General features: G+C 39.2%; 1 protein-coding gene and 1 pseudogene across 1 annotated transcript in view; one reads left to right on the top strand and one right to left on the bottom strand.

The window, feature by feature from the left end:
• Window positions 1-473: 473 nt before the first annotated feature.
• Window positions 474-27,830, top strand: part of PHLPP1 (PH domain and leucine rich repeat protein phosphatase 1) — a 220,835-nt gene continuing 193,478 nt past the window's right edge. Inside the window, exon 1 of the mRNA XM_012774470.3 lies at window positions 474-2,271. Within this exon, the coding sequence (XP_012629924.3) occupies window positions 708-2,271 (1,564 nt within the window). The 5' untranslated portion in view covers window positions 474-707. The remainder of the gene's footprint in view (window positions 2,272-27,830) is intronic.
• Window positions 15,431-15,851, bottom strand: LOC105876732 (large ribosomal subunit protein uL14 pseudogene; annotated as a pseudogene).

The following is a 27,830-nucleotide window of genomic DNA, read 5'->3' as shown; positions in this document are numbered from 1 at the left end:
ACAATACTCCCTGGCCATGCCCAGTTGCAGGCAGCAAGGAGGGGCGGAACCTAAGGGCCGCTGGGACTTGTGGTTCGCTTTGTTTCCCATGGGCACTCCGGCCCCGGACCAGAACCACATCTCCCAAGGTGCACCGCGCGCCCCTCTGCTTGCTCCCGCCCCTCTCCGAGGCCGGCTCGGGAACCTCCCGGGAAACTGCCCCCGCCCCGCCCTCGTACGCACGCGTCACGTTTGTTTACCCTGAAGCCCCGCCCCCGCCGCCCTCCTGCTCGCCCCACTCCGCCCTGGAATGCGGTCATGCTAACGATGCATATTCATGAGGCCCGCGCGGAGCTCCCGCCCTGCCGGCCTCCCGCCTTCCCGCTCCCGGCGCTTGATTAATATTCAATGAGCCCAGCTCCGCGGCTGGTTCGCCGGGGTGAGGTGGGGGGAGCGGGCGGGGCCTGGCTGTGGGGAGCCTGCGACCCGGGCGGGGAGGGCGTGTGTGGGGGGGCGGTGGCGGCGAGGCGGGCGCGCGGGATGGAACACCGAGACACCGACGGAATGCTCCGAATTGCCACATAATCCCCTGGAACGGCCGCGCCGAACGCCATTGGCTTCTCCCTCTCCGCGCGCCGCCGCCGCCGCTGTCTCCCACCTTCGCCTTACCTCCTCCCTCTCCGCCCGCTGCCTCCGGAGCTGGGGGGGAAACGCGAAGCCCCACTGCAATGGAGCCCGCCGCCGCGGCCACGGCGCAGCGACTCCCCGAGACCAGCAGGGAGGACCGAGCCTCAGCTCCGGCGGCAGCGGCGGCGGCAGTGGCAGCGGCGGCGGCAGCTCTGGCGGCGGCGGCCGGGGGCGGCCGGAGCCCGGAGCCCGCGCTGACCCCGGCGGCCCAGAGCGGCGGGAACGGCGGCGGCGGGGCGCGGGAAGAGGCCCCCGGCGAGGCACCCCCGGGGCCGCTGCCGGGCAGAGCGGGGGGCACCGGGCGCAGGAGGCGGCGCGGGGCGCCCCAGCCCACCGCCGGCGGGGTTGCCCCGGTGTCCGGGGTCGGCAGCGGCGCTAACTCCCTCCTGCTGAGGAGAGGGCGGCTGAAGAGGAATCTGTCCGCGGCCGCCGCCGCCTCGTCGTCCTCGTCGTCGTCGTCGTTCTCGGCCGCTGCCGCCTCGCACTCCCCCGGAGCCGCCGGCCTCTCCGCCTCCTGCTCGGCCTCGGCGTCGCTGTGCACCCGGAGCCTGGACAGGAAGACGCTGCTCCTGAAGCACCGGCAAATAATGCAGCTGCAGCCGTCGGACAGGGACTGGGTGAGGCACCAGCTCCAGCGGGGCTGTGTGCACGTCTTCGACCGCCACATGGCTTCGACCTACCTGCGCCCGGTGCTCTGCACTCTGGACACCACCGCGGGCGAGGTGGCCGCCCGCCTGCTGCAGCAGGGCCACAAAGGCGGCGGCGTGGTGAAGGTGCTGGGCCAGGGGTCCAGACCCGCCGCCTCCCGGTCGGGCGTTGAGCTGCCCCCCGATGCCGGCCCCCGGCTCCTGCCGCCGGAGCCTCGGGACTTGGAGCCGCCGCCTCCGAGGAGCGCGCTGGGTGCCGTCGGGGCCCCTCCGCGCGCGCCTCCTGCCGACCTGCCTCTGCCCGACGGCGGCCGGGGCGGGTGGGCGCGCTACACCTCCCGCGCCAGCCCCGCGCCCTCGGACTCCAGCCCCGGCGAACCGTTCGCGAGGGGCCCTGCTTCTCCGCCCGGCACCCCGCGGCCTCTGGATGGCTCGGCCGCCGGCCCAGCCTCCGACACGGAGAGCTTCAGCCTGAGCCCCAGCGCCGAGAGCGTGTCCGACCGCCTGGACCCCTACAGCAGCGGCGGCGGCTCCTCGTCGTCGTCGGAGGAGCTCGACACCGACCCGGCCCCGACGGGGGCCCCAGGACAGCCCCGCCGCCCCGCCCCGGCCTCCCCGCCTTGGCCGCAGCAGAAAGCCCCGAGGGGCGTCGACGGCCCGAGCGGGGTCGCCCGCGGTGAGCCTGCAGGGGAGAAGGTGGCGGCAGCCGCGGCCCCGGGCAGCCCCCAGTCGACCCCGGGGAGGAGCGGGGCGGCCGCAGAGAAAGCGCCCCCGCCGCCCCCGCCACCCACCCTGTATGTGCAGCTCCACGGAGAGACCACCCGGCGCCTGGAGGCGGACGAGAAGCCATTGCAGATCCAAAATGACTACCTCTTCCAACTGGGATTTGGGGAGCTGTGGAGGGTGCAGGAGGAAGGCATGGACTCGGAGATTGGCTGCCTCATCCGCTTTTATGCAGGTAAGGAAATCACCTGCACGTTGACAGGTGGGTGCAAACACTTGGAAGGACCAAGGAATGATTCAAATTGCTCGTCTGTTTGCCCTACCCAAGAGTAAATGCGGGTCCTGGTGAGTCTTTGTCTCATACTTCTTTCCAGATTTTACATAGAATCTGTGTAGTACTAAATTGAGCAATCTTTAAATCTGCGAGTTTTAGTCAATCTTGGGGACTCAGAGGTTGGAAAGCAATGTGAAGGAGGTGGCCGATCACCAGGAAGTACAGGAAGCAGACACTCCTGAAAGAGGCGATAGCACATTTAACAATAAAGGTGCTTCCTTCAGGCCTCTCCTCAGGGGCTTGTTGGGTTTCAGGCAGTTTGGGATTTCAGGTAAACTATCACGTGAACATAATACCGACAGAGGAAAATGATCAACCGAAATGCTCAAGAACACCCTTGCCTACATTTGACTGTCCAGTCTACCTACTATTCAGTTAAGTATTATGCCATGTTAAGTATATGCCACCAGGAGCTCGTTCCTTCTCATCTGGTGCCCTTGTTTGTTCAGCTCTGCCTGCCGTGCATATTTACTCACGTAGTCCTGGTTAGAAACCTGACAAAAACGATCCTTTTTAAAAGTAATTTCCTTCCCCAGCGCTTTTTTGCTTTATTTCAATCTCCTCTGCAACGTTGAGTCTCGAATCAAGAATGATTTTATCTGTTTCTTTCTCTCTCTTCTTTCTTCCAGCTTTAATAGTCAGAACTGACCATTGCAATAAGAGTTGCAGTAGGGTTCATAATAAGAATTTGATGATTGCTGTTTCTTCAGATGTGACCTAAAGTCTTCCCCATCTTTTTTCAAAACTTGATCAAATTCTTGACTAGGGGTGACTAATACAAGGTTTCTCTTTTGGCTGAAGACTTGGCTGGTACTAAATTAGGTAGCTGTAGGTCTTGGTTATTGTATTTGAGCTTAATAAGTAATTTGCATCCTTTTCTTCCTCTGGTTTAAAGAATTATGTTCTCAGTGATAAGGACTTTTATTTAAAATAAAGTTAGCATAGCAAGATTAAATCAGGAGTGATAAATCTTTGCCAACTTTAGCCTTTATGTTGTATGGTGGAAAAATAAGCATACTTGCATCTTCATTAATCTATAGGTATTCTTTCAAATTAAATATATTTTTGTTCCAGAATGTCTCCTAGTAGTAGTTTTAGTTTGCATGAAGAAATTATTACTCCCACAATGAAATATGCAGGACAGATAGCATTCCTCGTAGAGATTAATTGAAATGTTTTTGAAATTCTCAAGTGGATTTCTGATGAATATTTGCCTTATAAAGAAAACCAAATCATAATACAATAGCATTTGCAGTATCTGAAGGTAATATCTCAACTAGATGACATGACTTTTGAAGCCTATGACCCAGAAAATTGGTGATTTTATTATGTAGGAGCAACAACTATCCTTTTCTCCTATGGCTCATGTAATTTGTAAAATACTGTTATTTTACAAAAGCATTAAATGGTAATCACACTTGGAAGGAGAATATTTTGTTGACAAGAGAACCACAGATGCCCTTATTATTAAAATAACTACATGGAAGGAAATAGGCGTGAAACAAAGGATATATTAAATAAACAGTATTTGAACATATTTTGTGTGGTAAGAGCTCTGCATCCCTTGTTTTGCTTATGATTGGATATGTTGATCCTGATAAATGCTCATGGGAAAGGTTTTGGTGTCACAGTCATGAAATTTCAATCTTTGATTCTCTTTGATTTTTCTCTTCAAGAGTGTCTAAAATATTCTAAGTGGATATTAAGCATTTTTATTTGTTTATTAAACTCATCTCAATATATAAATGGCATGTCGATTTTCTGGTTAAATTTTAAATTTCTGGCATGATCATTTAAAATCTTTTTGTCTTGTTCTTTATGAAAAGCAGTAAATGTTACCTCATCCTGAACTTACTGCTTTATTTCTATATGCACAGCATAAATATATGTATGTCTCTGAGTATATGCTCGTAAAAATAACTAATAAAGTGGGGATTACACACACACACTCAGTATCTACCCTATTCTTGAATGTGAAGCTAGTGTATAAGTGTCCTACAAGGAAGATGCCTGATTTTTAAAAAAATATCTAATTGCTTATTTTGGTTTTTAAACAAAGTTGAGCTTATTTAAAGCCTAAGTTAGTCTACTAGACATCCCTGTGCTGATGTTCATTTGCTATAGAACAAAATTTAGCATATGGTGAATCCACTTGAACTTTTGCAAGGAAGTTTAGTTATTGACGAACAAAAGGACCTTGATAGAAGGTGGTCTCAATTATGGGAACATTGTCAGGATTTCACATATGGTGAAGGTTTGCACCAGGCCGGAAGAAATTCCTAGAAATTACCTGTGTGCTCCAGTGGAAATTAGGACACCTCTACAGGAAAGTGTTACATTTTGATATTCTTTTCCTTAGAAAGAGGATAATTACTGTTTGTTTTTTACATGACACCCTTTTAGAGGGTGTTGGAAAATTTTATACCCCATTTGCTTTAATAATTTTCTGTGTAATTTATTGCTGCATGTTTTATTAATATTTATCTGTAGTTGGAGGATAGGTAGGAAGTTGCTTTTAAAGCCTTTTGAATATTTTTCTATATTTAAATTTAGCTTATCTATTGTCTATCTAGTTTATCTAGTCAGCTACTTTTTTTGAGAAGCTCTTATCCAACAGAACTTTCATTCTCTTAAGGGTCACCTTTCAATTAGATTTTAGTATATATAGCCTGACTCAGGTTGTTCTTTAAAGGCTTTGAAAGCCATTTGTGGTTGCTTTGAATATTTAAATATTTATTTGGGTAAAGTAAAATGAAAGTCTTTAATGAAGTAGAGGCGTTGGATAAAAGGTACTATCTAATTATAGACTTGTTAATGAAAACTTAGTTTGAAAATTGTTATTGCGTTTATCAAGCAACCATTCTCCTGAGTTAAAATATGAGAAAATTTAAGTGGCTTTATCTGAAGTTTCTTGTCTTTAATTTACTTTCAAAGTCAAACATCTTAAATTTTACCTGAAAAAGAGTAATTTTAGGTTCAAAAAATTAAAGAACTTAGATCGCCTGACATAAATTATGGACTTCTAAACATGAATGAACTTTTGTTTTGGACTCCCTGGGAGTCTGTGTCATTGATCAAGGGCAGTATTAAACTATATTTTTAAATATTTTTTTGACTCTTTTCTGCTACCCTTTAGATCTGAGTAGTCTAGCTATTTCAGTTCCAATTGCAATATTGAGAAAGGGTGTTGACAGAATGCCACGCACACCCACTATACCTAGTGAATCTTGGACAAGGTATTTTTGTGTGTGATTCCTTAGGATTGCTCGGGAACAATCTCCCTATCCCTCTCATATTTCTTCTCTTTTTTCTTTTCTGGGAATGATCAAACCTTATGTGGTTTTCTACATGGAAACCAAGAAGGGGTGATTCACCATTAAGCTATAATATTGATGGGCAGGTTCTTATTACTATAATTACAGCAGTATTGAGTAATGTGGTTTGAACATGTGACACCAGTGTGTGCTTGAACAGTCTTCTTAATTTTAAGGCCAAAGGGTTTAAATTTATTTTTGTTGTTTTTCTATTTTCTATTTGTTATTTTTGATATAAAGTACATGCTGTCTTTCTTTATACCTATGGTTTGATAACATTTATATCTTGGGTCTTATCTTCAAAAATCTTAAAAAGGCTTTTCACATAAATTATTTCATTTGTTCTTTCAAAAACATTAGGGAGGAGTCGGTGTCAATCCTCTTTTCAGATAGAGAAACTGATGCACAGTGAGGGTTGACTATTGCTTGTGGTTTTTCAGTCCTTGGCAGAGCTTGGGTATTCTATTTTGCAATTCATATCACTTTCCATGAATCTCGATGCTGAATTTCATTTACAGTTGAATTTTCACTTGGTTAAAAAGCATTCAGAAAATATGCTATTTTTGGTGGTAATGAGGTGATACTTTCCTCTAGTTCAAAGTGGTATTCCTTGTGAAATGTGGATGGTTCTATTTTTATCATGCTGCCCTTAAAAACGTAAAGAGCCAAGACTGGCAAATAAGTAGGCAACTCAGAAAGAATAAAGTGTTCTAAATGTTCTGGTTGCAAATGGTCATACTTACATTTAAGTTGATATGAATTAAAGTATACAAAATAATTATTTATTCACTTTTTCAAGATGCCTCATTTGTTAGACTATAAATTTCCATTGGGAAGTAGAGAATTAACACTTCACCTGAAAAGTGGATAACTTTTCAGAGTGTGTGTGTGTGGGGGGTATGTGACAGTTCAGTTCCTTTAAAACATGGCTAAAAGAAACTGAACTTGCCATTAAAGATCTTATTTGCCTAAACATTTTGTTTTAAAATAGAATTATTTGTCTTTCAATGATACTTAATTGTTGTTACTATGCTCTAGTACAGTTTTTATAATTCATATGTTATATAGAGCTAGAAAGTGTGTTCTTGAATTTCATAGTTATTCCTACATTGGTGTGTCTTTTGTATTCATTTAACTAATTGTAGGGAGAAGAGATGGGTGTAAATGAGTTGTGTAAGGTTGAAGGTTATATCTTTTGTTCTATAAGATTGTCAATTCAGCTACCTTAAATGATTGGTTATGCAAAAATGATAATTATTTTTTAATGTGTAAGATGTTTTTGTTGCTTCTCATTCTCTTTCTTTTTAGAATCCTGAATGTAGCTTTTGGTTTATTGGTAACATAACACTCACTGACATTGTATGTGATCCAAGCCTAGTATACTTGGCATTTCAGTTTTACATTTGTTGAATTGAATTTGTGGAATTTTGTGAAACAGCTGGTGATATGTATCCTGATTCTTCAGCTTTACAGCCTGCTTGGGTCCCCAGGGATGTGTTAAGCATACATATACATGGAGGTATTTCTCCCATGGCAGGACATTTTAGATGTGCCACATACTATTAATATCTTCTGTTGCACGTGAGTGAACTCTATGTGGATTTTAAGAGAGCAATTCTCTCTCAAAGTTTTCTTAGAGTTAACAGGTTTTTTCTCTTCTTTTAAAAGGCATCTCTTACCTCAACTTTGAGATGAATTTAATGAGACATCTGTCAAATGAAGCATCTTAGATTTAATGATTTTGTTATGTGCCAGGGTTTAATGTAGTTCAGTCTGTCTGGACAAGAGAAGGGTTTAATAGTAACTAGAAAATCAAGAGATCCTGAAGCCACTCAATAGAAAACTGTTCTTTTAAAGACGCCTGACATTTTGAAAAGGAGAAAGAGATGTTATCAAAATGTCTAAAACAGTCTGGGGAAATGAAGCCTTTTTTTCCTTTAAAATCCCACCTTCTAAAACCGATTCCACCCCTTTAATCACATGCATCTGGTGGAACACTGGTAATGAGGGGTTTTGAATCTGGCCTAATGTCACTGTGCTTCTAGGGCAAACCCTTTTTTATACTTACCTTTGGTTTTCTAAAGATAATATAATTGTAACAAAAAAAATCAGCCATGTGGATTCTTTTGGTGTATTAGGTATTTATAACCTAAGGTTTGTGACTATGTTTGGATTTGTATGAAACTTCAACTGTAGGCTTTAGAAAATTTTGATAAATTCAAACCCAAGGATCTGGAAAGAATAGATTATAATGATGCTTGATTAAAGGACATCAGTGTATTTGTTTAACTGTGGAATAGCAGCTCTTTCAGGTTGTGTGATATTGTACTTTTTATCAAGCATATAGTAATAGTTACTGGATTAATGAAGTGTTATTACACTTTGTTTTTAGTGTTGAAATGGTTCTGTTACCATGAATTGGCCTGGTATACCTTTCAGTATTCAGTAGTCCCCAACCTTTTTGGCACCAGGGACTGGTTTCTTGGAAGACAGTTTTTCCATGGACTGAGGGTGGGTGGGTAGAGGACAGTGGAGCTCTGTGGCCTGGTCCACCCAGTGGGTGGGGACTGCGATGTTAAATGAAACAAAGCATGATTATCCTATAATGCCCCATTCATGCTGAAAAATTTTTTTCCCTGTTGTATTTTTACATTTGAGATTGTTTTTATATATTGTAAATGTATTTAATGGTAGAATAAAGTGTCTTATTGAGGTATAAATCTAGTTATCTCTGCGTTTATAACCTATAAATTCTGTTGGAAACTGGGTGAAATACTTTATTTGTAGTTTGTACATATTATATGAGTTTGCAGATATTAATACTTAGCAAAGAAACAAAAAATATCTAGAATTTTTGGTATATACTTTCCCAAATGAAGCTTAGCTAAAAATAAATTAGTCTCATTTCTACTTTGTGAAAGCATTCAGTTTAAGATTGAATAATATTTGGTTTTGGACCATTTCAATAATGAGTGAAAAATTTAATTAGAAATTTGAAGTTTGAGATCATTTGAATTGGTTGTGTGGTTTTTTATTTTCCTCATTCTTTTAAAGCAGGAAGAGATTTTATTTGTTGCTATTTCTTCTGACTCATATATCTGATGAAGAGCAGTTGGAGAATGAGTCTTTTCATATACCTGCCTCAGTTAATAATATGTTAGAAGGTTTGGGCTTTTTTTTCCCCAAATACCAGGCATGTTTTTAAATACAGCGTGAGTTTGGCTAATATGTGGGAGTGGGGGTTGGGTGGAGTATTGGTGAAAGTAACTCTTTTCCTTTCAAAAACAGAACTTTGGGAAAGAATTTATATCTTTTTATCTTACACTTTGATTGAGAGAAAATGCATTGTATTTTAAAGAAACTAGTCTGAGAGTTGGGAAACTTGGTGTGGCATTGGGCATTCATTTAAACGTGTCCTGGGTTTTGATTTCCTCATCTGTAAAACAGTGGGATTGGAGTAGGTAGGACAAGTCTGAGATCTCTTCCAGCTCTCAACATTCTGGGGCTTCATTAGTGAGCCTGTATTTTTGAAGGGCTTTGAAAGTTATAGTTGTTTTAAGTTCTGTAAGACCTGTTTATGGATTTAAAACTGTGAAATCCCCTGCCTTTTCTTATGGACTTGCACCTAACATATACAAGACATCCTGAGATTGCCAACAAAGCGGACTTCCTTTTTGGTGTAGATTAGGACTAATGAAGAGCAAATAGTGTTTGATTACCCTCTCCTTGCCATTGCTACTCCCCAAAATTCTAGAAATGGATTTAAAGAACTACATACTCTTTTAAAGTAAAATTCTTTTCTTAAATTGACTTACCAAAATATCTTCATAATCCAGCTTATAAAATGATCTGTCCAGTGTTCTTTTTTTTCACACACTGTGAACTTGTATACTTACTATATTTGGATATTCCTTGTATTTATTATTCAGAATGAAAGTTTAAAAAATTGTGTGCTTCACATAGGTGGTGGTTTCCCAATTCAAGGTTTTTTGAGTTTCTTTTCATTCTAATAAGAGCTTTGAAGAGGTTGCATATCACTTTGATCACTTTGACAGATTATAAGGGAGGAGCTTCTGATGGAACAGCTGGATATTTTAATTGCACAGAGGGAAATTAGATTTCATTAGTGATTTTACCCTTTAGGGGATGCATGATAGAACTTTTGACAGTTGGCTGAGAAGAGGTACAATGCTAGAAAATCAATGTTGGTTCATCCAGTATTTTGAAGTTTAAATTGTTGAATAGAAATGTTGGAAAAAGAAATCATTGAATTTTACAAAAATATTTGAGAGAGAAATTTAAGAACAGATTTAAAAATTTCCATCCAAACATATATGTACTAAAAAGATTCAGTATTCATTGTATTCTTTTTTTTTTTTTTCTTTTTGTTCGACAGGATTTTGCATGCCGATCATTGTATTCTTTATTTCAATTTTTTAAAAAAGAAGTCATCTCAAAATTAATTGCACTTAGCTTATTCTTCAGGTATACATACACAGTTCTTCCTTTGTATGACATAAAAAATTGAAACAACTCTGTTCAATAATCTTAGGGCTTTTGTTGTGTACTGATTTTGGAAGTCTTTATTATGAAATCTGCCACGGCCTTGAATACCTTCTCTCTCTTTTTATTTCTGTCTCTTAAAAAAAAAGAAAAGAAAAGAAGTATCCTGCTGCTGGTAGCAAAAAGACAGTTTGTGAACTCTGGAAATAAATAGTCCCAGATATTTTTAGGGGTGTGAGAGAGATTTAATCATTTACCTTGAGCCAAAGTTTTAGCTTCCCTTTCTATGAAAGTTAACCTACTGAGTCAATTAATTCTCCAAAGATTACCGTTCATTTTTAATATGAGGAAAGGAACTTTTTAAAGTACCTAAGTACAGAAGGGTAAAAATACGTGGCATCTAGCATATTGAATATGTACTCTAGGTGCTGAAGCAGAGGAGAAATTTATCTTAGAGAGGTGGTATGGCTGGGGTATAGCTGACATTCAGTTTTAAGTAACAAGGAACTCTCCTGCATAAACACTGCTGTAAGTTTAGACTTATTCTCTTCCTTACACACAGACATGACACATGCACATTTATATGTTCTCCACTGAGTGTTGAGGTAGAATGTAATGGAAGGGGTAGTTATATTTATGGATGGGAGGAGGTAAGTAGGGGAAAAAATCCCAATTAAAAAAAATTTGCAGTGCTTAACTTTTTAGCCCTTTTCCCCCCATATTAATTGGTAATTTATTATGAATCGCCTGTTCCTATCCCTTGCCCACTTTTTTGTTGTTGTTTTATTAGATGTTTGCTTTTCTCCTGCTGATTTACAGATTTCTTTGGGAGGTAAATTTAGGGAAACTAATTTTGTTTTCTAAGTCACTAATATATTTTTTATCTGTTGTTCACTTTTACATTAATCTTTCCCTGTAGATTTTGAGGGTCTGTGTCATGCTTAGGAGGTCTCCTTTACCCTAGATTTAAAAAAATCTTTCATATTTTCTTATAGTGTTTTATAGTTTTATTTTCTATACTTAAAATTTTAATTTGTTGTTTAAGTAAGATAGTAAAGAGGAAAGATAACAAATTATCCCCATATTTTTTATTGGATGTGAAGGTGGTAGATGTTCTAAGTTGTTAGATGGTAGATGTTAGGTGGTAGATGTTCTAAGTTAAATCAGTGAAGAAAAAACATTTTTCTTCACTGATTTAAAATGCCACTATTCCCCAGAGTTTATTCCTTTTCCTTTATAAACAAGCAGGCAGGGGATTTCTTTGTTTTCTTTAGTTGACCTGAGAAAGAGGTTTCATGTGTAGTCATGAACTGATGACAATTCTTGATTACAGGAATTTAATTTGAAATAACTCTGATTTGAGATAGCACAATATTGTCATGCAGAGACGTGTTCAAATGGTATCCATGGTGCTTTAGTGCTATTAAGTAAATGAACTCCCAGAAAAGATGAGATAGTTATAGTAGGGATGGGGGAGGGGGAAAGTAACAGATGTCAAATAGAAAAGTCAACTTAGAACATCTACCACCTTTGGTAAGCAGGCTTTCATGGTCTAGTGATCAACTCTTAGTTATTATGTGTGACCACAAGACAAATTGGACTACTGTTGGATTTTGTGACATTATAAGGTTATTGGTGGAGAACTGGGTTTCTCTTTTAGTTATATTGCCGAAGTTCTAAATTACCTTTGCTGGAGTAGTCTCTATTTAATACATCAACATTTAAGGAGAAACTCTCCAGACTGATTGCTCTAAAATACTTAATGAAATAAAACTATGGTCACTAAACTTAGTTATTTGCAAGTAACATTTCTTTCTTACACAGTGACAAACCAGATGTCATTTTCAAAAGATTTGCATAAATAAGTGTGAAAGAATTAAATTGCCTCAGCATAACTGTATCCTGCTGTATAATGTTCAAGAAACTGTGTTGTATTTAATGATTTAGCAAACATTTATATCCTACTTACTATATGCTAAGCACTGTTTTAAGTGCTTTACAAATATTAATTTGATCCTCATAACAACTCTATAAGGTAGATAATGTTACCACCCCAGTATTACAGGTAGAGAAACTGAGTTACAGAATAGTTGGTAACTTGTCTGGATTTGTACAGTGAGAGTGAGCAAGAGAGAGACAGAATTCAAGTCCAGGCATCTGACACCAGAATAAGTGTCCCCCCTGATTCGCTGAATATGGAAAACTTATCCCTAATAAGCTTCTGTGGTCAGTTTGGACACATCAGTGTTTTGGAGCACAGACCTTGAACTAGTTAGGCCTTGGACTTGATTTCTGGCTGTGCCACTGACCCTAAAGTTCTACTTCATCCTTTTCTACCTGCAGCACAAGGTTATTGAGAGAATCAAATGAGGTAATGAATGAAAGGATTTAGGACAACAATACTAGTTATATATGTTGCCACTTTTTCTTTGGGTGGAAAGAGCACTGATTGAGAAACTGGAGACCCATGTTTGAATGTGGCTTCTGTTTGATATGAGACCTATAATAAATCTCTTAACCTCCTTCAGCCTCATTTATTAGAGAGAAAGAAAAGATGATAAAAAAATTCTGTGTCACACTTGAAGCCCTTACTCGAGGGGGCAGGGGGGGATGGGCAATATATGTAACCTTAACACTTGTACTCCCATAATATGCTTAAAAAAATAAATTCTGTGTTAGAGAATATTGTGAGATTCAGATTTGATGATATATATGGAAGTGCTTTGTAAACTGTGAGATGTTATACAAATGTAATGTGGTTTTATTATTTTTAGCCATAGTAAATTGCCACAGATCTTAATTAGAGTTAATTAGGGCTCATTAAGGAAGATGGGATATACTGTTGTTGGGCACTGATGCTCAGTTACATGGATGAATATACAGGTATACCTTGTTTTATTGTGCTTCACAGATACTGTGTTTCTTCCAAACTGAAGGTTTGTGGCAACCCTGCATTGAACAAGTTTATTGATGCCATTTTCCAACAGCATGTGCTTACTTTGTGTCTCTTTGTCATGTTTTGGTAATTTTTGCAATATTTCAAACCTTTTCTTCTTCATTATTATTATTATTTGAGACAGAGTTTCACTCTGTTGCCTGGGCTAGAGTGCTGTGGCATCAGCCTGTCTTATAGCAACCTTAAACTCCTGGGCTCAGCCTATCCTCTTGCCTTAATCTCCTGTGTACGTGGAACTACAGGCCTGTGCCACCACACCTGGCTAATTTTTTCTATTTTTAGTAGAGACAGGGTCTTGCTCTTGCTCAGAGGGCTGGTCTCGAACTCCTGACCTTAAGCAGTCCTTTCCGCCTTGATTTCCCAGAGTGCTAGGATTATAGGTGTAAACCACGGTGCCTGGCTTTTTTCATTATTATTATTATATTTGTTATGGTGATCAGTGATCTTTGATATTACTACTGTAATTGTTTTGAGACACCACAAACCATGCCCATATAAGATGGCAGACTCGGTAAATATGTGTGTTCTCACTGCTCCACCAGCTGGCCATTTCCTCCTCTTTCTCCCCTCTTGTTGGGTCTTCCTATTCCCTGAGACACAATATTGAAATTAGGCCAATTAGTAATCCTATAATAGCCTCTAAGTGTTCAAGTGAAAGGAAGAGTTGTACATGTCTCACATTAAGTCAATAGCTAGAAATGATTTAGCTTGGTGAGGAAGGTATGTTGAAAGCTGAGATAGGCCAAAGGTTAGGTCTCCTGTGCCAAACAGTTAGCCAAGTTGTAAATGCAAAAGAAAAGTTCTTGAAGGAAGTTAAAAGTTGCTATTCCAGTGAATACACAAATGATAAGAAAGCAAAACAGCCCTTTTGCAGATATGGAGAAAGTTTTAGTAGTATAGATAGAAGATCAAATCAGCCACAACATTCTCTTAAACCAAGACCTAATTCAGAGCTTTGGTCCGAACTCTAATTCTGAGAAGGCTGAGAGAAGTGAGGAAGCTGCAGAAGAAAAGTTTGAAGCTAGCAGAAGTTGGTTCATAAGGTTGAAGGAAAGAAGCCATTTACATAACATGAGAATGCAAGGCGAAGCAGCATGTGCTGATGTAGAAGCTATAGCAAGTTATCTAGAAAATCTAGCCAAGATCATTGATGAAGGTGGCTACGCTAAACAACAGATTTTTCAATGTAGATGAAGCAGCCTTCTATTATTGCAAGAAGATGCCATCTAGGACTTTCATAGCTAGAATGAGGTCAGTGCCTGGCTTCAAAGTTTCAAATGACAGGCTAACTCTCTTGTTAGGGGCGAATATAGCTGGTAACTTTAAGTTGAAGCTAGTATTCATTTACCATTCTGAAAATCCTAGGACTCTTGAGAATTATGCTAAATCTACACTGCATGTGCTGTATAAATTGAACAACAAAGGCTGGATGACAACACATCTGTGTATAGTATGGTTTACTGAATATTTAAGCCCACTGTTGAGACCTGCTCAGACAAAAAAATTCCTTTCAAAATATTACTGCTCACTGACAATGCACCTGGTCACCCAGGAGTTCTGATGGAGACTTACAAAGTGATTAATATTTTTTCATGGTGCTAACTCAACATTCATTCTTCAGTCCATGGATTAAGGAGTAATTTTGACTTTCAAGTCTTATTATTTAAGAAATACATTTTGTAAGCCTTCAGCTGCCATAAATAGTGATTTTCTTTGATGGATCTGGGCAAAGTAAATTAAAAACCTTCTGGAAGGGATTCACCATTCTAGATGCTCAAACTTCAAGAAATGAGGAGTTGCTCTTATGGATGAGCAAAGAAAGTGGTTTCTAGAGATGGAACCTACTCCTGGTGAAGATACTGTAAACATCTTTGAAACGATGTAGACTTTAGAATATTACATAAACTTAGTTGATAAAGCAGTGGCAGGGGTTTGAGAGGACTGACTCCAATTTTGAAAGACCTGTGGGTAAAATGCCATAAAGCAGCATTGCATGTTACAGAGAAGTCTTTCATGAAAGAAGAATCAATAGATGTAACAAACTTCATTATTGTCTATTTTAAGAAATTGCTACAGCTACCCCAGTCTTCAGTAGTAACCATTTTGATCAGTCAACAGCATCAATATCCAGGCAAGACCCTCCACCAGTAGAAAGATTATGACTCACTGAAGGCTCCAGTGATCATTAGCACTTTTTAGCAATGAAGCATTTTTATTTTTTTTGAGGGGGGGAGCAAATACTTTTTAATGTTTTTTTGGTTTAGTTTTTTACAAATATACTGGAGAATCATTCAGTTCTGCCAGCATTGGACACAATCCTGGGTCACAAGTCTGCACACTCCTTTGCAACTGGTCCTATAATAGCAGAACCTTTTATCTCACCTTTATTGTTTACTATGACCTCTGCATTATCTTCAAAATAAACATGTCATCTTTTTTCCAGTAAGATTTTAATTGTCAATTTACCACTGCTGGCTATACCTTTTTTCTGAGTTTCTGGTTTGCCTTTCTTGACTGTGGTCTGCCACCATGTCACCCACACCAGCAGCGGGAAGTTGGTTCACTTGTCCTTTGATCCCCTTCACAGAGATGATGTGCAGATTTTTGGCTCCTGTATTGTCAGCACAGTTGATCACAGCTCTTACCGGAAGACCCAAGGAAATCCAGAATTTTGTACCAGAGGACCCACCACGTCCTCACTTTGACATCTTGAATGCTGGAAAGGGGCAGAAAGGCAATAAAACATTTAAAAATAAGCCATGTATATTGGGTTTTTAGACATAATGTGTTTTAGACATAATGTTGCACACTTAATAGAATGCAGTATAGTGTAAACATATCACTGGGAAACAAAAAAAATTCACATTGCTTTGTTGTGATACTTGCTCAATTGCAGTGGTCTGGAGCCGAACCCAAAATATCTGAGGTATGGTGGCACTCATTCATTCATTCAGTAATTACTATGATTATTTACTGTGTCTAGGGTGCTTTCGATTCAGAGATGACTAATATGAATTGTTGATGATCCCTTGAAATCATTATCAATTTGAGGGCATGTTTGTGGAAACAAACAAGCAGCCAACATTTATAATAGAAAGGTAAAAAGTGTTCTAATAGAGACATAGTATTCACAAGTTACTGCAGTAGCAAAAAAGAAGAGAGGGACTGACTCTACTATGTGCTGCCCTTGAAGGACCAGAAGGAGTAAACTGTTGCTTCCCTTCTGAGATCCTGAATTTTTTTAGAAGCAACTGTACATTATTGGTTTGAGGTCTATTCTGACTGAGTTTAGAATTAATAATTCCAGTTTAATCCTTAAAATTTACCAAATACTTCTCTATCTAGGCATCTGGGCCCTTTTATCCACTTGAATCATTTTGGGCTCCATTTGGTATCATAGTTTGTGAGGATCTAAGTTCTGGGTAAAACAAATAATAGTTTTTAGTTTTTGAAAAGAAGATGCAAATGTGCACGATGGAGGTTGCAGTGAAGCCTGGCAGTGGCCTATTGTACACTGAAAGACATTTTCTTATTTCTGTTTTTTAAGGCCTATTAGGTTTTGTTTTTCTATGGGTGTCTGAGATTTATGGGAAATGCTATGTATCTTCTTTTTTTTTTATTTCAGCATATTATGGGGGTATAAATGTTTAGGTTACATGTGTTGCCCTTTCCCCCCAGAATCAGAGCTTTAAGCGTGTCCATCCCCGAGATGGTGCGCATCGTACTCATTATGTATGTATATACCCGTCCTCTCCTTCCCCCTCCCATCTGCTGGACGCCTGAGCTATGTATCTTCTGAAGGTCATGTGTTTAGTGTCAGATGTAGACCACATTAATGTAAAATTTGGAAGATGAATTAGTCATGACCTGGAGGAATTTTTTTAAAACTCTTGTGTGGACTAGGAGGTAACTAAATTCTTCAGTGTTCACATAAGCAAAAACAACTTATTAGCTTTTTTACCCCTGCTGTAAAACCTGTGCTTCACACCTGGCAAGTTAAGTCTTAACTAATGACCTACTGTAAATTATTTTTGTCTTAGATGGATGGCATATGGTTCTGTGAAATATTGTCTTAAGTAATAATGTGAATGACAACACTGGAAAAAGAGCTTCCTTTAGCTTTTTATGTTTTAGAATTATGAGAAATACCATGGTAAGAAAAGTTATGACTAAAATAAGTCATGCTTTTCTAATTTGAATAAAATACCTTTTTTTTTCAAATTAATCAACATTCAGGTTAATTACTGGCCACTGTGTATTTTCTACCATCTATTACCAACTAGCACCTATTTGCCCTCTGAAAATTTTTTCAGAGACGTCAGTTAACTCATTAGAGCAATTATCAGCACCTGACAAGCTGATTGTCACGGAGGATATTAACAGACATGTTAGCAGCAATGTAATCATAAGGAGAATAATTATTGGCCCGTGTGATTATGAAGCAGGAGCTCAAGGATCTTTTGCTTTGTAACCAAGTCATATGAGGGACTTGGTGTTTTTAACCAAAATCTAAATGGTACTGTCATTAATGAGTAAATACATGATGACAAAAATTCTGTAAACATACCTAGGAACAGCTTAAGAGGATAATGTCATTCTGAAGAAGATACCACACAAGTCCATATGTGAGAGTAGGGATTGATTGTTTATAGTTAGCATAGTTGGAATGCTTGTTTTATGTCCTGAATTGGCTTGTAGCTGCTAATAGAGAATTGGGAGCTCTCTGCTTCCTGTTTCTGTGGATATACATAACCCTCCCCCCCATCAAAACAACATTAATTAAAAATAACAGTTGACTGTCCTCTTGGTTCTAAGAAACTGATGAATTAACCCAAGTGGTATCAACCTCCAGATAACACTGATGGATAAGGGAAGGTAGTAGTGTTCATTTGTTTTTAAGGTAATATCATAGGCACAATTGTACTTACCCCTTGCACAGTATCTTCTTTATCTTTTAGAAACTTTTGTGATATTAGAATAGACTAGTAAGCCAGAGTTGGCTGAAGGCAGTTACCAAGTCAGAACCTGATGAGTTCAATAATTGAAGTAATACCTGCTAGAGTTTAGCTTTGCCAGGCTTCACTGTTGTAAAATAGGTGACAACCTCTTGGCTATCCCAGGGATGGCATAGAATCTTAGCACTGGAAGGGACCAGAGGGCATCTAGTCTAGTTTCTTACCTCATGCATTCCTGATTGATGGTCATATGGCCTCTGTTTATTGACTGTTGCTAGGCATTTTATTCCAGGACAGCATTGTGTCCAGCCTGGCTCCTTGGAATGTGGTCTGTGGACCAGCACCATCAGCTTCTCCTGGGAGCTTGTTAGAAATGCAGAATTTCAAGCCTCACCTTAGACTTACTGAATAATCAGCATAACAAGATCCCCAGATGTTTCATTTGCACATTACAGTTTGAGAAGCACTAGTGCTGGATGAATTGGGAGCAGGAGAGATTAGAAGTTGAAGGAGGGAAACCATTGTGTGAGCTAGGGCAGTGGGAAGGAGCCAAGGAGACTGATTTGGATGTTATCGTGGGATTCAGTAGCTAATTGGCTGTTCTGGTGATAGAAACTCAACGATAACAAAGATAATAGTTTGGGTGGAGGGAGAATTGTGGGTCATTTCATAAAACTAGGAAGCAATGCTGGGGCTATTGCTAATTAATTTGGTGTACCTCGAGAACCAGGTATTACAGTTAGGAGTTGGTGATGTAATGAAGATGTGCCTTCTCTGGTATTTACACTGTAATGTTAATTAAATAATTGGAGGACTAATTTTGCTGAGGCATGGGTTTGAAATGGTAATGCACATTAAGCTGACTGTAGCCATTCATTTATCTGGTAAATGGACCTGGCTCACCACCCAGCTTCCAAATCTCAGTGGAGCTTTGTTGCTTCCTACTGGTTGCCATATGTGTGGTAACTCTCAAGAAGGTGATAAAAACATTATTTACTTCGTTTTTCATGTGAGAGTCGTTCTTTCCTCATACACAAAATATGTGCTAGTACTGACTATGGCTGTGGAACAAGCGAAGAGGTCTGAAAAGAATGTATTAAATTTATGAAGCTCCTAGGATGTATGTCTTTTCGAATGGTGAGGCTTTTCTATCTAGTGTTTGTGGGAGGATTCACATAAACATTTAGAATACAACTTGAAATGTCTTAATGGAGACATTTATACAGTGCCAAGGGAACCCAGAAAGCTGACAAACCAACTCTGCCTGGAAGTGGAATGCTCTGGAGATGCTTCCTGGGAATGATTCCCCGTGTGAATGGGACTAGCATTGCTTAAAAAGGGCATGTCAGGTATGAAAGCATGAATGAAAGTGCTTGATGTGCGTGGGGAATGGTGAGTAGCTTGGAGTGGTGAGTGTTAGGTGGTGAGATTAAAAATGGTAGGAGATGAGACTAAGAGGGAGGTTGGGTCCACACGTGCTAAGGACTTGACTGGAGGAACAGTACAGCGGAGAGTGAAGCGATTAGATTTGTTTTCTTGGGTGTTAACTGGCAGCCAGCTGGAGGACAGATTGGAGAGGGAGCTGCTAGACAAGACTCGGAGGCTGCCTTAGTGGGGCCTTGAATAAACATTTTTGACTTCTGTGTGCTAAAGCACTCTTAGGAGCTGGAGATGCAATGAAATAATGGTATACTGCCCTTGCTTCAAGGAGTTCTGATGAGTAGGGGAGAAGGAAAGAATTATATAGTACAGAGTGAGCTACTTTTGAGGTATGTACAATGTGGTTGTCGTACCAAATAGGGAAATAACCTCTGCTGCAGCTGGGAGTAGGTGGGAGAAGATGTTGAAGATTAGAAAGAGTAGACCAGGAGTAGGAGTGGATGGGATATGACATTCCTGGCAGGGCATCTAGGACCTTGATGAGGAAGGTCTACATGGGGTCAGTTCAGATGAAGAACTGTGGACATGGAAGAATTGTTTAGAATGTAGAATTGTTGGGTCTTATCGAATAATTATATGTGTGGAGAGAAGGAGAGGCTCAAGACTTTTTATTCATTCCTGAATTAATTTCAGTACAGTAGTTCCCGCTTATTTATGGGGGATATGTTTCTAGACCCCCGTGGATGCCTGAAACCGAGGATAGTACCTATCTCTCTCTCTCTAGAACCATAGATACAATGTTGGCTCTCTGTAACAATGGGTTCTCCATCTGTGGATTCTACCAACTGTAGGTAATAAATATTTGGGGGGAAAACTCAGTTAAAATAACAATACAAAAATAAAAAATAATACAAATAAAAAACCAACAAAGTATAACTACTATTTGCATAGCATTTATATTGGATTAGGTATTATAAATAATCTAGAAATGACTTAAAGTATATGGGAGGATAAATGTAGGTTATATACAAATACTTATATAAGAGACTTGAGCATCTGTGGATTTTGGTATCTGCAAGGGATGTAGATGGATGGTGGTGCAGGGTGATGGTAGACCAGGAATGGTCTTCCATTTGGACCAAGGAATGATTCTATGTTTTTTCCTATACATATGTACTTATGATAAAATTTAATTTATGTAGTATATACATTAGGAGATTAACATAAATAACTAATGATAAAATAGAACAATTATAACAGTATACCATAATGAAAGTTATGTCAATGTGGTGTCTCTCTCTCTCTCTCTCTCTCTCACTCACTCACTCACTCTCAGAATATCTTATTGTATGATACTCACCTATTTTTGGACTGTGTGTGATTGACTAGGGGTAACTGAAGCCGTGGAAAGTGCAACCACAGATAAGCAGGAGACCACTGTATGGCTTCCATGTCAAGAACTAGGGACATAGTGTGAACAAGACCAGTAAGGTTTTGTATGATAGGATGACTTGGAGGTTTCTAGTTTGGGCATGACTGAATACAGGAGCAGGAATTGGCTTTCAGGTGAGGGAGAGAGATGATGAGTTAGAATTTGGATGTGTTAAGTTTGAGGTACCTGAAGGACATCTAGGTATGTGTGAAGAACTCTGGGATCATCTGTATTTAGGTAGTAGTTCAAGCCTTTGAATTGAATGAAATTGCTAGATACAGTAGACAGAGTGAGGAAAGGCCTTAGGAAGCAACTCTGAGGAATGCCTCTGTTTAGAACGTGGTAGTAGATTGTGTTGAGTAAAAGAATTTAGACACAAAAGAGACATAGTGTATGAGTATATTTATATGAAGGTCAGTTAACTGGCAAAGCTAATTTTTGGTGATAGACCATAATAGTGGTTACCTTTCAGAGGGATGTTGATGGGAAGGGTATGAGGAGCCCATCTGGTCTTGATATTATTCTTCGTTTTGATCTGGGTGTTATCTGGGTATGTATGTATATGAAACTTTACTGATCAATACCCTTATGGTTTGTGTGCTTCACTAGATGTGAGTCATACCTCAGTGGAAGAAGGGAAGTGGTCCTGAAGGAAGAAACTTGAATAGTATTGAACGGTATTTCTGTCCTGAAGGGAAAAAGAGAGGGAAGGAGAGGCCAAGGAGGATAGATGAGTAGAGTGGGAAAAATAAACAAAGGGAAGTCCTGGAGGAAATTAGAGGGTATGAAATTATGAACATCCATGAAGGAGTTAACCCTGGCTGTGAAGAGGGCTACCCATTTCTTTGAAGCTCTTAGGAAATATGGGTAGAGGAAAAGATTCTTTTAAGAGTTCTGAAAGTCTCTGGGTCTCAAAGGGCCTCAATTTTCTTCATGAATTAGAAGGTAAGGAAAAGCCGAGTCTCAATATTTTTTTTTTTTTTTTTTTTTTTTTGAGACAGAGTCTCGCTTGTTGCCCAGGCTATAGTGAGTGCCGTGACGTCAGCCTAGCTCACAGCAACCTCAAACTCCTGGGCTCAAGTAATCCTTCTGCCTCAGCCTCCCAAGTAGCTGGGACTACAGGCATGCGTCACCATGCCCGGCTAATTTTATATTTATATATATATATATATATTGGCCAATTAATTTCTTTCTATTTATAGTAGAGATGGGGTCTCCCTCTTGCTCAGGCTGGTTTCGAACTCCTGACCTTGAGCAATCCGCTCGCCTTGGCCTCCCAGAGAGCTAGGATTACAGGCGTGAGCCACCGCGCCCGGCCTCGAGTCTCAATATTTATTATAATATAGCTTTTCCTTGAGTCAATTGACCAACTAATAATAGTGTATACTGTCTGTGGGGAATTTGTGATTTCAACCTATGCTAAATTTTCTGAAGGGTGATCCTTTCTTGGGCCATAATAAAGTAGCTTAGGGCAGTGGAAGTGGGGTGGGGACTGGAAGTGGGGTGGGGACAAACTAGAGGTAGAGGAACTGATTGCCAAACTTGGTTTTACAGGTTTATCGATGCTTTCATTGGACTTTGATTTGTGGTTGCCTGCCCCTAATTTCTAAGGGGGTGGGGTGTGTGTGTGTGTGTAAGACTAGGTGTAGGAAGAAGGTTGGTCACAAGCCTTCAGGGAAGTTACAAGTAGTAAATGACCAGGTTAGGATTGTGCCTTCCATATATTCCATTTCCTTTCTGTTTATAAAATCACTTATATATATAACTTCTGAAATAGTTTTGATTTTTTTTTCTCATGACCTATTGATTATACTTGCCGAGATGAGAGTTGATTCTGAAGAATGCATTTTCCATTCATACATTATCAAAGTGACTTATGGATTAAATCTGTTTATAAAGTGAGCACAAAGACATGCTAAAATTTCATTTTAGATAGATATAAAGCAGATGGTATAAGGACAGTTATTATAAATAATAAACACTGTTAAGAGAAACCATGTTAAACCTATCATTTTTCTTCTTGTTAGTTGTAGTAAGCATTGAATTTCTGTTTTGTGCTCAGTACTGGGCTAGATGCTGAGATTTCAAATTGTGGTTATTGAAACAAATGAGAAACTAGCCTTATTTTGTTTATTTTTAAGAATATAATTGCTCAAATATTTACTGAAGTCTTATTCCAGTTGCAAAGTTGATTTTTGTAAATTTTTAATATAGATGTTTTGAGTACTAGGAAAGAAACTCTTGAGAAAGAACCATAATTGCAAACTCTTCATATCAAACATGATGAATTGACAAACAGCAGTAACAGTGGAAAAAATAATGGACCGTTCTCCATGATTTTGTATAGGGCCTGGTAGAATGGCTGTAGAGTTTTGTTATTCTTTTACTTGCTTAGGAACTTCGTATTTATTGGGCTATAAGTTGGCACAAAGTTTTGTTTGTGTTCAAAAGTCACTGATTGGTGGTAACAGAAACTTTTTTTTATATGGAATATTGTCTCCTCCCCCCTGCCCCCCAATCTGCTTAGTCAATTCAAACAGTTGTGGAGTGCTTTGCTTCCCCAGGTATAAGGTGCTTTGAAGGTTGGGGGAAAAGATGAGTCAGCCACAGCCTCTGCCTTTTCAGAAGCTTAAGCCAAATTGCAGAAGGACACAGATTATCATAAAAACAGTAGAATAAGACCATACTGTGACAGTTCTCCAGCTTTTCTTTCTTACAGATATTTCTTGAACTTTGTTCCTATTATGTGCCAGTCTTTAACAAGATGGATGTGGTCCCTGCCCTTGTGATTTCACAATAAGGAGGAAACTTACCAAGTCCTTGTATAAATAGTCACTTAATTGTAATTTTGATATGTGCCACTAGGGAAAAATAAGTATGCAGTGAATAAACTGAGACCTGAGGGTTGAATGTTGGCTTAGGGCTACATGAAAGAGTGTTTCATATAGGGGAAGAGTGTGTGTGAAGGTCCTGAGGTAGGGAGCCCAGCAAGGTGAAGGACTCAGGGAAGGACCAGAGTATAGTGCAGTGATTGAGAGTATCAGGAAATAGCAAGGGCTGTATCATGGGTGTGTGTGATCTAAGTCGAACTTCTGCCTGCAGAGTGCTTTGGTTATCATGGTCCCCCCAACTCCCTCAAATTAAATGCAAAATAGGTAGATATGCATTCTCTGTAATCCCTGGCTACAAAGGCCTTAGAAGGTCAAAGTTAGTGTTTTGGAGTTGATTTTAAGAATAATGGGAAATCATTCCATTCAGTTATCAAATGTTCTTTAGTTTGTCTTTTTCAAGGGCAGGTGCCATGGCTGTCATTTTATAACTAACTTTTTTTTATCTTATCAGTAGGAGGGATAAAGGGAGGATGAAAGTAACCTTGTCTCTTCTATTTCTAAGTCCAACATTTTGAGCTGCTTTTCTATCCTTCCTACGTACAGGACTTTCTTCATCTTTCTGGCTTCCCTAGCCGTCTACCTACTTCCTTATACAGCTACAGTGATTGGCTGTATATTCCATGAGACTCCAAGATAATCCCAACATACAAGGGGCCTACCCTTTTTTTTTCTGGTTTCACAGTAATTGTTACAGGTAACTCTGTTTTACCCTCTTTCTGCCCCATCCCAGCATACTCATTTTCCCTTTCTTAGAAAAGAAAAATTAGTATCTCTCATTAGAATGAGTGTATATAAACATCCCCTGTTGTGCACTCCACTTTCCCCTAACTCACCCTCAGCAATAATAAGCTGTGCTCAACATCAAGCATGTTTGATTGAGGAAATTAAAAAACACCAATTCAATGTGTTCTCTTGGCACTTTAGCAACCAACTTCCATTTTAATGAAGTTGGAATATAGCATTCCAATTTTTATCTCCTGTTGGGGAAACATTAAATGAGATTATACCTGCTTAGAATTTTTTTTATACTTTTTATCTATAAACAAGACAGGTCCCAGGGTCATTTGTGCACAGAGTCAATTATTTTTAAATTAAGGGGCAGGTTAATTAGTTTCTTTAGAGTTATTATTGAAGCTATTATTCTCTGTTTTTTTTTTTTTTTTTTTCCTTTCTTGGTCTTTTTAATCCTTTGAATCATTTTCCTACTTTTGAGCAGATCAAGTGATAGTGAACAGGAAAGACCTAAAAAATAGCTTATTATTTTAGCGTTTTTTTGTGTGTGGAAAATTTAAAAACAATCACAAAAGTAGGCAAAATAATAATTGTCATGTAATCACCCAGCATTAAATATTAGCAGCTTATGGCCAGTCTTGGTTTCTTTTGAATCCCTTTCCTCTGCTTAGAGTATTTTGAAGCAAAAATTTCTAGACCTCATATCATTTCATCCATAGATATCTCTAAACTATCTCCAAACATAAGTGCTCTTAAAAAAAGCTGACACTGTTATTTTCTTTAAAATTAACACTAATTCTTATTTTTCAACAAATATCTAGTCAGTGTTCAAATTGCCAGTTGTCTTACATTTTCAGCTTACACTGAAAGTTTGGGTATATGTTGGTAGGTTTGTTTGTTTTTTGAGTTTTACCTAACTTCTGCTATCTTGATAAAGAAGAGTTGAGTTGGATCTTCTTTTACTATACTTAGAGCTGAGGTCTACAGCTGGGCCAGGCACATGTGGTTCACTGGCTTGTTTTATTTGGTAGACACATTTGGAAATATTTAATAATTAATTACCATCAGTTAAACATTGTAGAGTTTCCCATAAGACTCAAGATTTTTTTTTTCCTTTTTTTAAAACCATATGATCTGGGCATACTGGGCTTCTGTGCCATGCTTCTGTGCTTTGCTGCTGACTGGTGGCAGCTCCCTGTAGAGGGTGCCTGCCTGTGCCACCCTACATAGTGTGGGCCACTCACGCAGGTTTCCTGCCTGGGCCCGGTGACCTGTTGGGTTTGTGAACCCTGACTTAGAGCAACAGAAATTACTTTTGTATGGTGTCTCTTCAATTCTATGCATGATAGTTTACTCCTAATTTTTTGCTATGTGTTTTTCTCCAAGCTGGTGTTCGGGCTGTTTTACTGTGTAAGAATTGTTTTTTCACATAGTGGTCAGAGTGTCAGCTAATGTTCCTGTTGTGGTTTGTACCTCTGTCATAAGACTTATTCAGTGTATTGTATTAATTTATTCTCATGTCCCTCTCCTTTGGGACTGTGGAAATTGGTATTTATATTTTTAGTACCTAACAGAAGGCTTGGCATATTACTGTATGATACTCAGTACATTCTTGTTGAATGAGTAAAGGAACCAGTAAACAAAATACCAGATAAAGAAAGCATAGGAAGAGAAAAAAAAACATGTAATGTACATTCATGCTTGAAATTTCAGTGATGTCAGTACCTTTGCTTCTTCCATTGGTATGTTATTGAAAGGTGATTGTGATTATAATGTGTTATTAGTATAAAACTATACAGTATTAGAAATAATTTCTGTATAGATATACAGATGTTTAACTCATACATAATAACATGTAAGTTGGGGATAGATTTCTTAATAAGAGATTTCAATTTATTTGTGGTTTGGAGAACACAGTTAGGCTTTCCCATTGTGTTCTAAGAATTTGGAGTTTGAATTTTTCTCCATTTGGTTTATTTTTAAAGTTTTTTCCTCTATTTGGTTTATGTCCAAAGGAAAAGAAGACAGCATGGACAGAGTCCACAGACTTGAAGATACTTTAGGAAGTGTAGTTGAGGTAATTTGGTAATATTTTAAAACCTAACATTTGGATATCATTGCAAACAATAAGAATTTTTAAATGCTATTGCATTTTAGGGCTTAATAATCTTATCTGTGTTACACTAATACATACCTAAAAATTAGAATTGAGGTTTTTTGTTTTTTTTTTGGTAGGTGTTAAGTCTGTCTGAACCTTGCCTTGCTATTGACAACCTTTGATTAAAAAGTGTGGGTGAGGTCAGGTTCTGTACCTTTTTGACTCTAGGAGAATATTTATTGTAATTAGGAGAAGAGGAAAAGCAAATACATGTTACTAATAGCATGTTCTAGTGGTCTTAATTCCTATAACTAGTGGTGATCATATGAATATGTAGTTTGGATGACCCAAACCACAATAAACTATCATTTCATTAGGAAATCTAGCTCATTTTATACATTTTTTTTAAAAATTGTGAACTAAAGAAGTGGTACCATTAAAAGTAAGGAGTTTTCAGTTTTAAAGAGTCCTTCACTGGCATTTGTGGGTGGTGAGAAATTATAAACTCTCACTGAGAGTGTGTATTATCTTGGCATAGTGAGGTGGAGTATTACTGGGAAGTATAATGTTGAAAGAAATTAGAGGACTTGTTTTTGAGCAATGATTTTAATAATAACAATAACAATCAAATAATCACTCTGTATTTACAAAATGCTTAACAGTTTTCAAAACATTTTCAGTATTGAAATGATAGTGACTAAACCAAATCTGTGAGAAATTCCTGATGAAAAGAAAAATTATTAATGTTACTGTTGCCCTTTCTAGTGAGTATATTTAAAAAAAAAATAGTTACTGGTAGTAAATGTCAGCCAATGTTTCTTTTCTTCATATGAATCTATGATAAGAGTTGTTATAATTTGGAGGAAAACTATGATTTCAGTGAAAGATTTGGACCTGAAATACCATACTAGTTTTAAATGAACTGTGTCAGAGACAGACTGCACAAGAGCTGTTAAATCCAGATAGCTGACCAGGATTTCTTTCTGGGCCCCCAAGAGGAAGACTGAAATGCAGGTCTAATGGATTGCTTTATATATTAATAACTGGAAGGGGACAGATGGAAGAAAAACTAAAGTAATTTTTTTATAGTGAGGTTTTCTCAGATGCTAGCCTTTTCCTGCTTTTGTTAGTCATGGTTTGTATATGCAATTTTATTTTCTTCCTTTTCTATGTATTGCCTATAAAAGCCTTTGAAAATC

This window comes from Microcebus murinus, chromosome 17 (assembly GCF_040939455.1).
Source record: "Microcebus murinus isolate Inina chromosome 17, M.murinus_Inina_mat1.0, whole genome shotgun sequence".
NCBI classification, from domain to species: domain Eukaryota; kingdom Metazoa; phylum Chordata; class Mammalia; order Primates; family Cheirogaleidae; genus Microcebus; species Microcebus murinus.
The sequence above is the reverse complement of the archived record's forward strand: the minus strand, read 5'-3'. Positions and strand labels throughout refer to the sequence as shown.